Source organism: Octodon degus, unplaced genomic scaffold, assembly GCF_000260255.1.
Source record: "Octodon degus isolate 3935 unplaced genomic scaffold, OctDeg1.0 scaffold00103, whole genome shotgun sequence".
Lineage (NCBI taxonomy): Eukaryota > Metazoa > Chordata > Mammalia > Rodentia > Octodontidae > Octodon > Octodon degus.
This window is the reverse complement of record NW_004524679.1, coordinates 3,958,383-3,971,516: the sequence shown is the minus strand read 5'-3', so window position 1 is coordinate 3,971,516 and position 13,134 is coordinate 3,958,383. Positions and strand designations below refer to the sequence as shown.

Genomic DNA, 13,134 nt, shown 5'->3' with positions numbered 1-13,134 from the left:
AGAAGAAGAAGAAGAAGAAGAAGAAGAAGAAGAAGAAGAAAAGAAACTGTAGTCTTAAGGGCCAGCCAGATAGCTCAGCAGAATAAAGCATCTGCTTAGGCAGACACAGTTACCAGGGATCTTACTGGCTCTGCGCCCAGGGCGTGCTGAGTTGGCAACTGAGACTGGGCATGGTGGCATGTGCCTATAATCCCAGCACTTGGGAGGCTGAAAACAGGAAGATCACTACGAGTCCGATCTGTGTGGTAAAACCCTGTAGATCCTGTAGTAAGTAAATTAAAAATAGTAATAAAATAAATTTTAAAAAGAAAATATATCCTTAAATGAAATAAATTAGACGTGTGTAGCTGTCACATTGCCTTTCTGGTGTTGGAAACTGAACATGTAAATAAGAACCAACATATGTAATAGATATAGTAAAATTAGAAGTAAAGTGAAATTAATGGGGGAAGGAAGTAAAAAATATGAAAAAGGATAAAATGGAAACAAAACTTTGTAAATAAGGAGGGGAAGAAGTTTGTAAGAGTGGGAAAACAGAGAAACTAAGATACATCATGTACACATACAAGTTCCATATAATGAGTGTGATCACTATGCATCTCCAAATTGTGCCAATAAACTTAACAAAAAGTAATAGCTGAGTCCATATCGTTTTATTTTGATGAGTAATATATTACTGATAAACTAGATTACACCCCAAATCTAGTATCAATAAAATATTTCCAACCATCTTGTAGTTTTGTAATACTATGCTCCAGTAATTGAAAATTCAGTAATGCAGCAGCACATAGACAATTTCTTGCTAAAAAGTTCTTGAAGCCTGAAGATAAAGCACAGACATCTGCTGCTCATACTTTATAGAGGCAGTAAAGTTTAAGTCTTCACTGATACTTGCTTCTGCGCTTTAATATTAAGTCATCATAATCTTTTCAGCAGCAGTTCAAGTTTCTTTTGGCCTAGAACAAATGAGATCTAATAGGTCCTACTTACTAGTAATTTAAAATAAGGCAACACATATCTGACATATTCAGCATAGAACAAATAAGTGTTAAACCCTTCAAACTTAATTATTGTACAAATGTCCACAGCTTTAATACATCTGGCTACAGTCATGTTGTTTGTCCATAACACAAACCATATTGAACACCAAGCATTTGCTGTGCATGCAGAGTTTAATAAGTTAATTAATTCACTATGTCAAAAATCTCAAAGTTTGTTGGCAAGTAAAGAGTAAGAAGTACTGAAATAAGGGTATGGAAAACATTTTATGGAAATACAGAGAGCTAAGTAACTAATTTTCTGTAAGGGATGAATATAGGGAGGTTATGGGAGGGAAATATAAACTCAAGAATACTTCAAAGAACTTCAAGTAGGACAGAAAATTTGGCATCCAGAAAACCTAGTTTTAATTCTGGATTTCCTATTTAATAGTTATGAGGTCATGGTGAAAATATCTGAACCTCTTCCAAGCTGAAATTTATTGTGCATAAAATATAGGTGATATAACTTTTTTCATTCCATTGTGGGGCTATTGTTTCTGGATGTACTGCAATATCATGTCAATACATGGAGTGGATGAAGAAAGCTCCTATTCCATCTTACAGCTCAAAAATTCCATTTGATATAATGTCCTCAGACAGAGGACATATCAGATATTAAACTAATAAGAATAGATACTATGTTTGATATTAGCCAAAAGGCCAAGAAGTGATTAGGTGATACAACATTTTATAAATTTTCATAAAAGCCGAATGAGTCCACGGAGGATATATGCTTGGTGAATACTAGGCTGTACATACATATTAATAGTAACTATTGGTTGCTATTAAAAATTGTACAAGAATGCCTAGGCTGGGAAGAGGCAATAATAAGTGCATTGATCTTATTAGAATATGCAGTGCTAGATAGTAAAAATGAAGCTCGAAAGATATCTGTGCTGAAAATGTCTTCATTGAGAGATATGGAATTTGTATATTTTACTGGGGGTGATGGAGAATTTTTCAAGAATTTTATAATTGAGCTTACACTGGGGAAAATTATTTGGCAAGCAAGAGGAAACATGAAAGAATGAATAAGTGAATTTGGGATGGGTTCTTGCTATGCAGTTCAGTCTGGCCTTGAACTCACTTTGTAGCCCAGGCTAGTGTCTAACTCAGGGCAATCCTCCTCCCTCAGCCTCCTGAGCACTGGGATTACAGGCACGCACCACAACACCCTGTCAATCATAAATTTAGATTCAGAAATATCAGGTAGAAAAGTGTAACATCAGTTCAAGCAAACATTAGAAGAGGTGGTCTGAGGCAATGGGGAAGGAGCACACATTAAAAAATGTATGAGATAGAGTTACAAAGACTTGTTAACTCATCAGAAGTTGTAATATATAAGAGGTAAGTAAAATCATAGAGGAGAGGAAGAGGTTTTACAATTGTATTAGTTCGTTTTTGCAATAAACAATGAATACATTCATCATAGGGTATTGGTACATCTATACACATCTTTTTACTTTCCCTTCCTTTCCTCTACTTTCCTTCTCCATTTGTCTCTTGGTCTCATTCCCATTTACAAAAGGTCTATCTCCCTGTTTCCCATTATATGTCCTTTATCTTTCTCTTTAAGCTATTTATACTTCCAGCTTTTAATATATGCGAAACAAAGCAATATTTAAGTATGTGTGTCTGACTTATTTCACTTAAAATTATGGTTTCAATATGGGCCTGTTTTCTGCAAAATGGCTCAAATATATTTTATATATACATTATAAACTTATCCATTCAGTTGTTGTTGATTACATAGGACTATCCTATAATTTACCTATTAATAATTGTAATTCTATAAACATGGGTATCTATGTGTCAGTGTAAGTGGATGCACTGAACTCTTTAAGAAAGACACTGAGAAGAGGTATGGTTAGGTGAAACAGATTTTTTTTTGTTTTTTTCTTTTTTTTCATTTTATGTATTTGCTACAGGATCTCACTACACAGCTGAGACTTGTAGTGATCCTCCTGTCTTCAGTCTCCCCAGCTGCGGTGTATGCCACCATGTCGTCTCAATCCCTGGCTCAGCGTGCCCCGTAGGCAGTGCCAATGCAGTACACAGAATCTGGAATTGAACCCTGATCCCTGTGCTTGCCAAAGCAGACACTTAGTCCACTGAGCTATCTTTCCAGCCCTCTTCTTTTAGTTTTTCTCTTCATTTTTTTTTCAGTCTTTTGAGGAATCTCCATAGTGATCTCTGCAGTTTTTCTCCTAGTTTACTACATTCTCAACATAAATGTGGAAGATTTTTTGATGAAAAGTATTATTTTTTAACATGCAAGAGATATAGCCAGGCATGGTGGGTTCATGCCTCTAATTCTAGCACTCTGGAGGGAGAGACAAGATGATGTTGAATTCATGGGCATCCTGCAGGACATACATTGTTGGACTATCTCAAATGAAACAGAACCAGTGGAGCAGATATATGCATGATTATATGCTAAAGAAAATGAATGCATACACATCAAGTTAAAGATTATTTATTTGTACTGGGCATTGAACTCAGATACTCATTCATGCTGGGAATTCACTTTGTCATTAAGCTGCACCCTCAACATCTAAGTTAATTTTATATATAAGAAAAGTAATATTCACTTATTCTGAGGAAACTTCTGAAAATAAGTGCTGCATGCCACAATAGCAAAAGGCAAATTTATTTGGAAAGCACTTACTGAACCCCATTATGTTTCAGAAATTATGGTAGGTGTATAATTAAGGAAATATGCTAGGTGTCCATTGATACTATGAAAAAGAAAAAGAGGATGAAGATAGGATAGTTCTGAGGTGGTGTTTCAGGTAAGATGATCCAAAGTAAGATATGAGCAGAAACATAGGTGGATATTATCAATTGCCCTGTAGGTTAGAAGATAAGTGCATTGGTTGTGTTCAAAGCAGTATTAATTCAGTCTAGAATAGGTTAAATTTGAGCATGGATCTGGATGGGAGACAAAAATACTACACCAAAAGTGTTGTGGAAGATCAAACTCAGGGACTTAGCCTTTAAAAGTTCCAAGACTCAGAGATTGGGAAGATGAGAACTGATCCAGCAATGGAGATTGAAATTCATCAATGATGCAGAAAGAAAGCAAACACTGTTTCGTTTTGGGGGCCAAGAGAATAAAATATTTAAAGAAACAGGAAGTCATGAACTGTACCAGATGCTGGCAAGCTGAAATCAGTAACAGCATGCTTTTGTTGATGGGAATGATGCAGTAGAAGGAGGAAAACAGATTTTTTTTGATGTGTGTAGGTGTTCCAGAACAAAGGATGTGAGGAAGCACAGGGGAAGGAGATTCAGAGTACAAAATTTTGTCCTTAACCACAAACACTTCCAGCTCAGGCAAACATAAATTTATTCAGTTGCTTATGCATGTACAGTCACACATTTTCAAAGTTTACAGCCCCACATATTCATTACTTTCAAAGCTTTCACATTTACAGTTCTATTCCTAAAATCTCCCTTTCCCCCAGGATTTTAAGCAAAGCAAGTGGAAGCACTATTAATGATCACCATTTCTAATGCACCACCAACTCCCTTGTCCTGCGCTTCCTTATCACTCAAAGCCTGCATGTGAAATAAACAGGAGGCATAGTTTTGTGGTCTTCCAGAGCACAATACCATAGCCCTGGATGTAGAAGGGTGAAAGAATTTGTATGTTTTGTGGAATGTTAGAAACCTCTCCAAGGTACTGAGCTGGTTTAGCTGCTCTCACAATTGCACTTGCAAGTCTTTTTGAAGTGTGAAAAGTGGAATCACTTTTACTTTGAGGTCTATGGTGTTTTCTTGAGAAGAATTTTGATCATCTATTTTCTGTGTAAGAAACTGTACTTCATCACCACTATACTGGTAACAGCTGAGTACAGTGTGTGGCTTAGTGTAGCAAAGTAGAGAATCATGATTTGGAGATCACATAAAAATTGTAATTATTGTCGCTATGATTCCAGTGTTCTCGTAGTGGGATGAGAGACAAATAAGCATCAGATACCCTGCTTTTCTTGCCACAAGAAGAGTCCCATTAGAGGCCACTGTGTTTGTGTGTCCACTAGAAACGTGTGCTATCAGCAGTGGAGGTAAACATTGGAACATCAGAGGGATAACCAAGGGTTGCGTTTCTAGTGAGCACAGGTATGTTAACCACTTTTAAAAGCATTTTGTTCTCCGTTGATTCGTTGGGACTCATGTATAATAGACTAAAATCCCAGCCCAAGGATTTATCACTAAGCACTGAAATAAGCATGGCTTGCTATAGAACAACAGTTTTTCATGAGCGCTGAAAGCAATTATTCCTGTAATTACTCCTTTAGCCCTTACTCCTTGAATGTTGTGGGGAACCCTGGTTCACGCAACCTTTTTGTGAATTCACGGTGAGCAAGACGGATCAGTTGTCTTGAGAGAGCCTGCTGAGCATGTGTGAAGCAAGCTGCGCATGCTCGGTGAAGTGGGCAGGTTTACCGAGACGCTAGCAGTGTCTTTTACTACTCTTCACCCGCCTCCCTCACGCAGCGCGCCCCCTCCCTTCTTTCCCACCATCACCACGCAGTCCCCCGCATCCACTCCGCCTCTCTATCCCTCCCCCCCCCCCCCCCCGCTGCCAGGCTGGGGAATCTCCATTGACGTTCGGGTGACGCCGCTGGGCCGCCGCCGTAGGGGGTTCCAAACGCTGCACAGGTAACGCCGTGGCCGCCATATTGGCAGAGCGGGGAGCCGGGAGCCGCGAGCTGTGAAGGCTCCCAAAGAAGCCCGGTAACTGGGCGGGGGGGGGAGTCATTCAGTCTAGTGGCCGTCAAGTCTCAGGCTGTAGTGAGCGCGAGCTGAGCGGTAGCTCTCGGAGACTCAGCACAGAGTTGACTTCTGTGTAGGAGCAGCAGCGTGCGCAGACTCCAGCACCCAGCCTCGGAGGGACCCCTGCGCGCGGGCAGAGGGCGCGGAAGGCGGGGCTCGAGCGCAGCGGCGGTGGCGGCGGTGGCGGCGGCGGCAGCGGCAGCGGCAGTGCCAGCGGGCCGGCTCATTAGACAGGATGCTCGGCCGCGCTGACAGTCGGTAGCTTCAGTTCGATTTTTCCTGAAAGGGCGATGCTGCCTTTCGCTCCTCAGGAAGAGAGGTGGAACCAAGAAATGGAGGTGTGCGGCGGCGTCACCAGCGTTAGCGAGGTTAGTGTGGTGGCTGAGATAGGCTGGACTCAACTCTTCTTTTGATTAGAACCCTGGCCGTGAGCCGAGAGTGAGAGCGAGCGGAGTGCGAGGGCAAGCCCCCTTGAAGCTGCCGGGTGGCGGAGCACTCGCTATCCAAACTGGGCTGCTCTTGGGGAGGCGGTAGGCTCCAGTGTGCAAAATGAGTGAATCCAGGTCCAGGCATGGCCTCAAAGGCAACTACCTCGCAGGCCACGCTGGAATTGTAAGTTTGCTCACTTTGCACTTTGAAGTGAAACTGGAGGGAGTTCAGAGTGCCATGGATGGACCCACGCGTCCTTCTTTCACCACCTTGCTGGATTTGCTTTGTGGGAACCCTGGCAGGTAGTGGTGCTCTACAGGTCACTTTTGAACCCTGGGCGATTTATAAGCCTAATGTGACAAAAACACTAAGGTAGTGAAGTAAACCTGGGGACGTTTACATATATAGGACCGGGGTTCTTTGGTCGCTCCTTACGCTTTTTTTTTAACACTCCGAGTCTAGACTGGAGGCTGGATTTATCTACATTCAGGTGATGGTCTGCAGTTCACCTGCTTCACCCCTTCATGTTTCTCACTTGCAGTCCTCACCCCGTTGGTCAGTAAAAGTACAGGCAAAGTAAACTTCGGTCTTCATAGCACGGATATTTAGTACTAGCAAGGTTCAGTCAAAATATTTTGTTTTCCTACTCTGTTCTGTTCAGCTCAGGTTCACTGTTCTGTGAGGACTTAGATGTTTAGAGTAACTTCGTTGTTGTTACGAAAGTGGGCAGCATTTAAACACAAAACATGTCTATTGTGTTAGAGCATGGGATCCTTTTCTGGCAACCTAATAGCATACTACTGCAGCAGACACCACCATACACCTCCTAAAAATGTTTGATGAATGCCAACAAATTGATTCACAGTAGGATATTTTGAGATAAGACACCCACTGCTTGACATCTCTAGGATGCAAGTTTGTATTCAAGTACTTGTGCTATCTTTAAAACCACACGTTGAAATGGTGTATGGGCTATCTTGTTCTTTTTTAAAACAATTGCAGCTAAACAGGGTTTAGACTATATGGAATAGCAGGCAAGAAGAAATGCAAGGGAAACAAATTCATAAGAGTCCAAAGTTGAGCCCTTTGTGCTTACAGGAATGTAATAGGAAGCATTGCAAGATTGTTCAAGGGGAAAGAGAGTTTATTTCATTTATGCAATCTGTTGATTTCTTGTCACAGGCATTTGCTTCATAAAAAGTTAAAAGTTTTAACTGATGGGGATCTTTTTTCATGCCTACTAATGGTTTGTTAACTTTGAATGTCATATGTTCAATTATAATTACCATATTTTTATTGCTTGCAGTATATTTTAAGTATTGTAGAGATTTAACGGGTCTTTCTGTCTCAGCAATTTGAGAATATACTTGAATGGAAATTGTTAATCCTATGATGTAAAATGAAATGTAAAGATAATGTGGTTTATATAGTATTTTTCCCTTTCTTGTGTAAAACAATTGTGACTAGTTAGATTTAACCCAGCGAATGACTTAATCAAAAATACTGTAGGTGAAACTTTAATGCTCTATTTGACAGATCAGTTGAGTATTTAGGAGAGTTTTCACTTGTTTTAATAGTAGTTTATTGATAAGAATTAAGCAGTTTCACTTCCCAGAATTTTACATGCTTATTGATGTTAGCTTTAGAGGTGCTTAATTTTGAGTATGAACTTTACATACTTAACTGGACTAAGGTGTTTTCATTGTATGATTTTCATTTTTAAAATGTGGTAGAATCTTTGCAAAAAATGTAGTTACGAATCAGTTAAATTTAATGGCATGAAAAATAATTGCCAATTTGTGTGTGTTGAACCCTGATAGCACTAAAGCTTGTAGATATTATCACATATTTTGTAGTTATTTTTGCTATCTTTTACCGATCTTGCTTGCATGGTGTTATGGTTTAGATATGAAAGTCTCTTGTTCAGAGGAGGGGATTTTGGAACGTGACTCCATCATAGGGGTTCTACACACATCAGTGGATTACACTGTTGATAGGTTAATAGCCAACTGTGCTGTTCAGTGTTGGGGCCTGGACAAAAGTGGCAGGCCTCGGGGCACATGACCTGGATGAGTATATTCTTGTTCTCGACTCCTCCCTCGCACCCCTCTGTTTCCTGGTTACCATGCCTTTCAACATGGCATTTCTGCCTTGAAACCAGAAAAACAAATATAAAGTTCTCCATCTTTAAGTTGTGGGTGTTGGATATTTTGTCCTAGTGTTGGAAAAGTGACAAATACAGAAAATTGGTAGCAGATGTGGGGTCATTGCAGTGACTGTACCTGATGATATAGTTTAAAAATGTTTGGAACTAATTTGGAGACAAGATTGGAAAAGCTTGGAGATGCGGGCCAGAACAACCTTATTCTTACTCACTTTCTTGTCCTGGAGACACACTACTCAACCCACAATTTAAAGGAGAGGTTTATTTTTGCTCATGGTTTTTAATGGATTCAGTCCTTAGTTACGAGTGCTTCAGGGCAGGAAGGGAATGATGAAAGGGCCTGACATGGAGGAAGAGTGCTTACATCAAGGCATCCAGATAGTAGAGAGTGAAGAAAAGAGTCCAGGAGGCTCATATATCCTTTCAGGTCACAGTCCAGTGACATGCTTCTTCCCCCCAACCCCCACTTTCCAGCAGCATATTCAGGTTTGAACCTGTGATCCAATCATCTTCTAATAGGCCTATCTCTAAACAGATGAGGCCTTTCTGGGACTTCCTATATCTAAATCATGAGAACCTAGAATGATGTAAATAGAATATTTATTTATTTATTTATTTATTTATTTGATACAGGGTCTTGCTGTGCAGTTACATCTCACAGTAATCCTCCTGTGTCAACCTCCCCAGCACTGAGATTACAGAAATAAGCCACAACATCTGGTTTTGGGATGGCACAGCATGTGGTACTTGAGTTTGAACTCGGGTCCTTGAGCCTGTCAGGCAGGTGCTTAGATCACCAAACAGTCTCCCCAGTCTATAAATAAAAATTAACTGGTGATTTTGTTTGGAGTTTATAAGTTTAAAGAGGGAATGATAATACAAAATAAAAGCCAGGCCCATGAGGTTTCAGAGAGGAATGAGTGCTCTACTGAAAACAACTAGAGGCTGTTCAGATTTCATTTTGGCAAATAATTTATCTATGTTTTGGCTATATCCTGAGACTTTGTGTGTGACTGAATTTAGTGTAGAGGAACCTTACTGTGGTGGAGGAACTTTCAAGGCAACCCAGTAATAAGGCTGTGCATGGATAATGCTGGCTGCCTTTAATCAGCTTCCTCGCAATAAATAAATAAATAAATAAATAAATAAATAAATAAAAATAAAAATAAAAATTAAAAAAGGGCTGGGGAGATAGCTCAGTAGAATAAGTGCTTCCCTGGCAAGCTCAGGGTCCTGAGTTCAATCTCCAGTACCAAAAAATAAGAAATAAAAATAAAAATAACCAGCTTCTTTTCTCACTGGCAGCAGAACTACATGTTGTCCTTTGGTGTTAATTTTTCAGCCATGCAGTAGGCAAGAGCTGTGTTGTGATGGAGGCTTCCACCTCTATCTCAGAAGAAGTCCTGGGAGGCTATAGAGTATGCCTTTGAGAGGGCACTGTGTAAAGTGCTGAGAGTGAAAACAAAAGTTTAGTGAAAACCTCAGGAAGCTAGAGATGTAGGAAGCTAGAGATGTCAGGATTGATGAAGGTCTGCTGGGTAGAACTACAAGCAGCAAATGAAACCAGCCTGAGAGTGGCCATATGGGCTGAAACATACATCACCATAGCTCACCACAGTCTGCTCTATGTGCTAGACATGGAGGTACAAGATTTAATGTTTTCCCTCCTGAATTTTATTTTTTTAATTCTTTTTTCTTTTTTTATGTGTGTGTGTGTGTGTGTGTGTGTGTGTGTGGCCAGCTCAGCCCATTAGGGGGCGGGGCTGGCTGGCATGTGGTGCTGGGGGATTGAACCACGGTCCATGTGCTTTGCTAAGCTTGTTCTAAGTAGGTGCTTTAGACCACTGAGCCATCTCACCAGCCCCATCCCTCCTGAATTTTAGTCTTGCTTTGGTTCTGTTTCATTCTAGTCTTATATTCCTGTCTTGGAATGGAAATTTTATGTTGTGTCATTATATGTAAGAAACGTTTTTCCTTTTGATCTTTAAAGGAGATGAGAGATAAGATCCGTCTTGAGTGTCAGAGGAAACTCAGAACATACACTTTTCAGTTATGCTGGAGCTGTTAAAACATTGATGACTCCTAGAGATGGACTAAATTCATTTTGCAAAATTGGATGCATTTCAACCTTTTGGGTGCCGGGGTAGAGTGTTATGGTTTAAGCATCTATGTTCAGAGTTGGGGATTATGGAAAGTTACTGGATCATTGATATATTACATACTCATCAATATACTAGTCCATTAATGAATATATAGTTGAATGTGCTGCTCCAAAGTGAAGTCCTGATCAGAAGAGGCAGTTTTTTGGGGACATGGCCTAGAAGGGTGTGTTCCTGTCCCTGTATCCTTCTATTTCCTGATGCTTCCTGACTGCTGTAGAATTCCTCTTTCATGTCTTCTATGATGCTGAACCTGTTCTGAAGCCAGCCACTCATGGCTTGAATCCTCTAAAAACCATGAGCAATAATAACCCTTTCTTCCTGTAAGTGGTAGGTTTGGGGTATTGTGTACCAGCAAAGGAAAAGTGATTAATATAAACGGGCAATTGTTAACCTTTGAACTACCATTCATAAATATGCAAAATGGTTCTTTGAGACTCTTAGTTTGTTTCCCCACGTTTAAGAAAACTTTATTTTGGGAAATGCATTCTTAAACTAGTATACAAGAGCATAATTGTTATAAGCCTAACCCACTTACAACTTTGTCCTATGTAAAAAATGTTAAGGTTTTAATAATGAAGTAGTTTGTTTCCAGTGAAACGTGTAGAATGGGCCTTAAGAAGAAGTGAGGGTCAGGGAGATAGCACAGCAGCATAGGTGCCTTCCTGGCATGCTCAAGGTTCTGAGTTTGATCCCTGGTACCAAAAATAAATAAAAATCAGCCTGTGAGGTAGTTCAATGGTGTAAAGTGCCTGCTTAGGCAAACTTACACAGGTGCAGGGGACTACAGTTCAATCCCAGGTGCCACAAGCCATGCCAACCCTGCCCTCAGGGTGGGCTGAGATGGCCAAAAGAAAGAAAGAAAGAAAGAAAGAAAGAAAGAAAGAAAGAAAGAAAGAAAAGGAAGGAGATCCATAAACCTTTGGGGAGATTTCTCAGAAAAATGGGAAATAGTGTCAGTGAGTGAGCAACTTTGGTTATGGAAGCTGTTTAAAAAACTATCTCAATCATATCTACAAAGGGCTGGCCAAATGGCTCAGTGGATTAAAGCTCCTGCAAGCAGGCTCAGGGCCCTAGGGGTTAGATCCCCAGGCCTGCCTTGCCCACCCCCCCTCTGAAACTGAGATAGCAATTGAGACTGGGTGTGGCCATGTGTTCCTGTAATCCCAGCTCTTGAGAGGCTATAAACAAGTGGATCACTATGAGTCCCATCTAGTAGTGAGACCCTGAACACCCTGTAGACCCTTCCCTAAAATCAAACAAAAAATCATATCTACAGATAATAGAAGCTTCAAAGGGCATTGGTCCTCAGGAGTCCACAGTTTTAGCTCTAGTCCTATAAGGTAAAGGAAGAAGTGTTAATTGAAATGGGATAGATATTGGTCATTCCTGGGTAACTGCCCATAGAAATAGAACATTTGAATAATTAAATATTTCTTTTTTCATTTTTTTAAAGAGACATGAGGTTCATTAGAGGTATAGGACTCACTTCAAGAGTTGACTATGGGTGCTCAGAGAAATGAGGCACAAAACATTTGGGAACTGGAAATCATTTATGTGTTTTTAGTAGTGAGAATCTGGAGATTAATAATCTACAGTCTTAGTCTTGTCTTGTAGGTAGGCCATTATGGGTGGGCCATCCATAGTGAGATAATGTTCTGTTCATATAGAAAGTCCCAAAAGAGTGGTTCATTTATGAGTTAAAAAGGATCATTTGTAAGTAAAAAGGAAACAAGCAGATCCTTTTTAGCTGAAAGGGAGTTGTCTAAGCTTGTATACTGAAACTTCAATTTTTCTTTCATATTAGTACAACTTTGAAAATTTGGAGGCCAGGGACATAGCTCAGTGGCATAAATGCCTGCCTGACAAGTGCAAAGTTCTGAGTTCGATCCCTGCTACTGAAAAGAAAAAGAAAAACACCAGCCAGATAGCTCAGTGGATTAGAGCACCTGCTTAGGCAGATGCAGGGACCCTTGTTTGATCCCTGGTGTGCTGGGCTGGCCCTGCCTCTGGGGCTCACTGAGACAGTGATTGAGATTGGGCATGGTGGTGTGTGCCTATAATCCCAGCTTTTGGGAGGCTGAAAAACAAGCAGATCACTATGAATCCAATCTGTGTAGTAAGACCCTATAGACCCTGTGCTAAATACATTAAAAAAGAAAATTTTAATTTCCTTTTTTCCTTTTATTGCATTTTGTTTCTTCTGTCCTATTTCATTTCCCCTGTCTGCAGACTTTAATTCCTTATTCGTTTTTTTCTCATTAATTTATCATTTAATATAAATGCTGACAAAAATCAAATGACCTTACAGGTACTTTCATATGTTTACAACCATAAACATAAATCACCCCTTGTACTTGTTAAAGTAAATCCTTTCATCAGCAACTCAAAGGAGTCTTAAACAGTAATTAGGAGGACAAGAGGCTGAGTCTGATTCCAAGGTAATAAAGAAAGAAATAGCATCTATCAAAATGTGGCATTTTTGTATAAACAACACACACACAAATAATAAAAAAATTAGGGGCCGGGGAGATGGCTCAGTAGGATAAGCGCTTGACCGGCA

General features: G+C 40.1%; 1 protein-coding gene and 1 non-coding gene across 3 annotated transcripts in view; one reads left to right on the top strand and one right to left on the bottom strand.

Moving 5' to 3' along the window:
- Positions 1-1,521: 1,521 nt before the first annotated feature.
- On the bottom strand, positions 1,522-1,712 carry LOC111818824. Its single transcript, XR_002822715.1, has one exon. It is a non-coding gene; the product is annotated as a U2 spliceosomal RNA (small nuclear RNA).
- Positions 1,713-5,559: 3,847 nt separating this feature from the next.
- The window catches only part of Rps6ka6 (ribosomal protein S6 kinase A6), a 174,661-nt gene continuing 167,086 nt past the window's right edge, over positions 5,560-13,134 (top strand). The window contains exon 1 of one of the 2 annotated variants that reach the window (XM_004638813.2): positions 5,560-5,705. Coding sequence is in view for 1 of the 2 variants with exons in the window: in XM_023723784.1 (XP_023579552.1) it covers positions 6,110-6,187 (78 nt within the window). In the remaining variant the exon portion in view is untranslated. Of the gene's footprint in view, positions 5,706-6,020; positions 6,188-13,134 lie in introns of those variants that run through there. The other variant, XM_023723784.1, reaches the window with a different exon arrangement.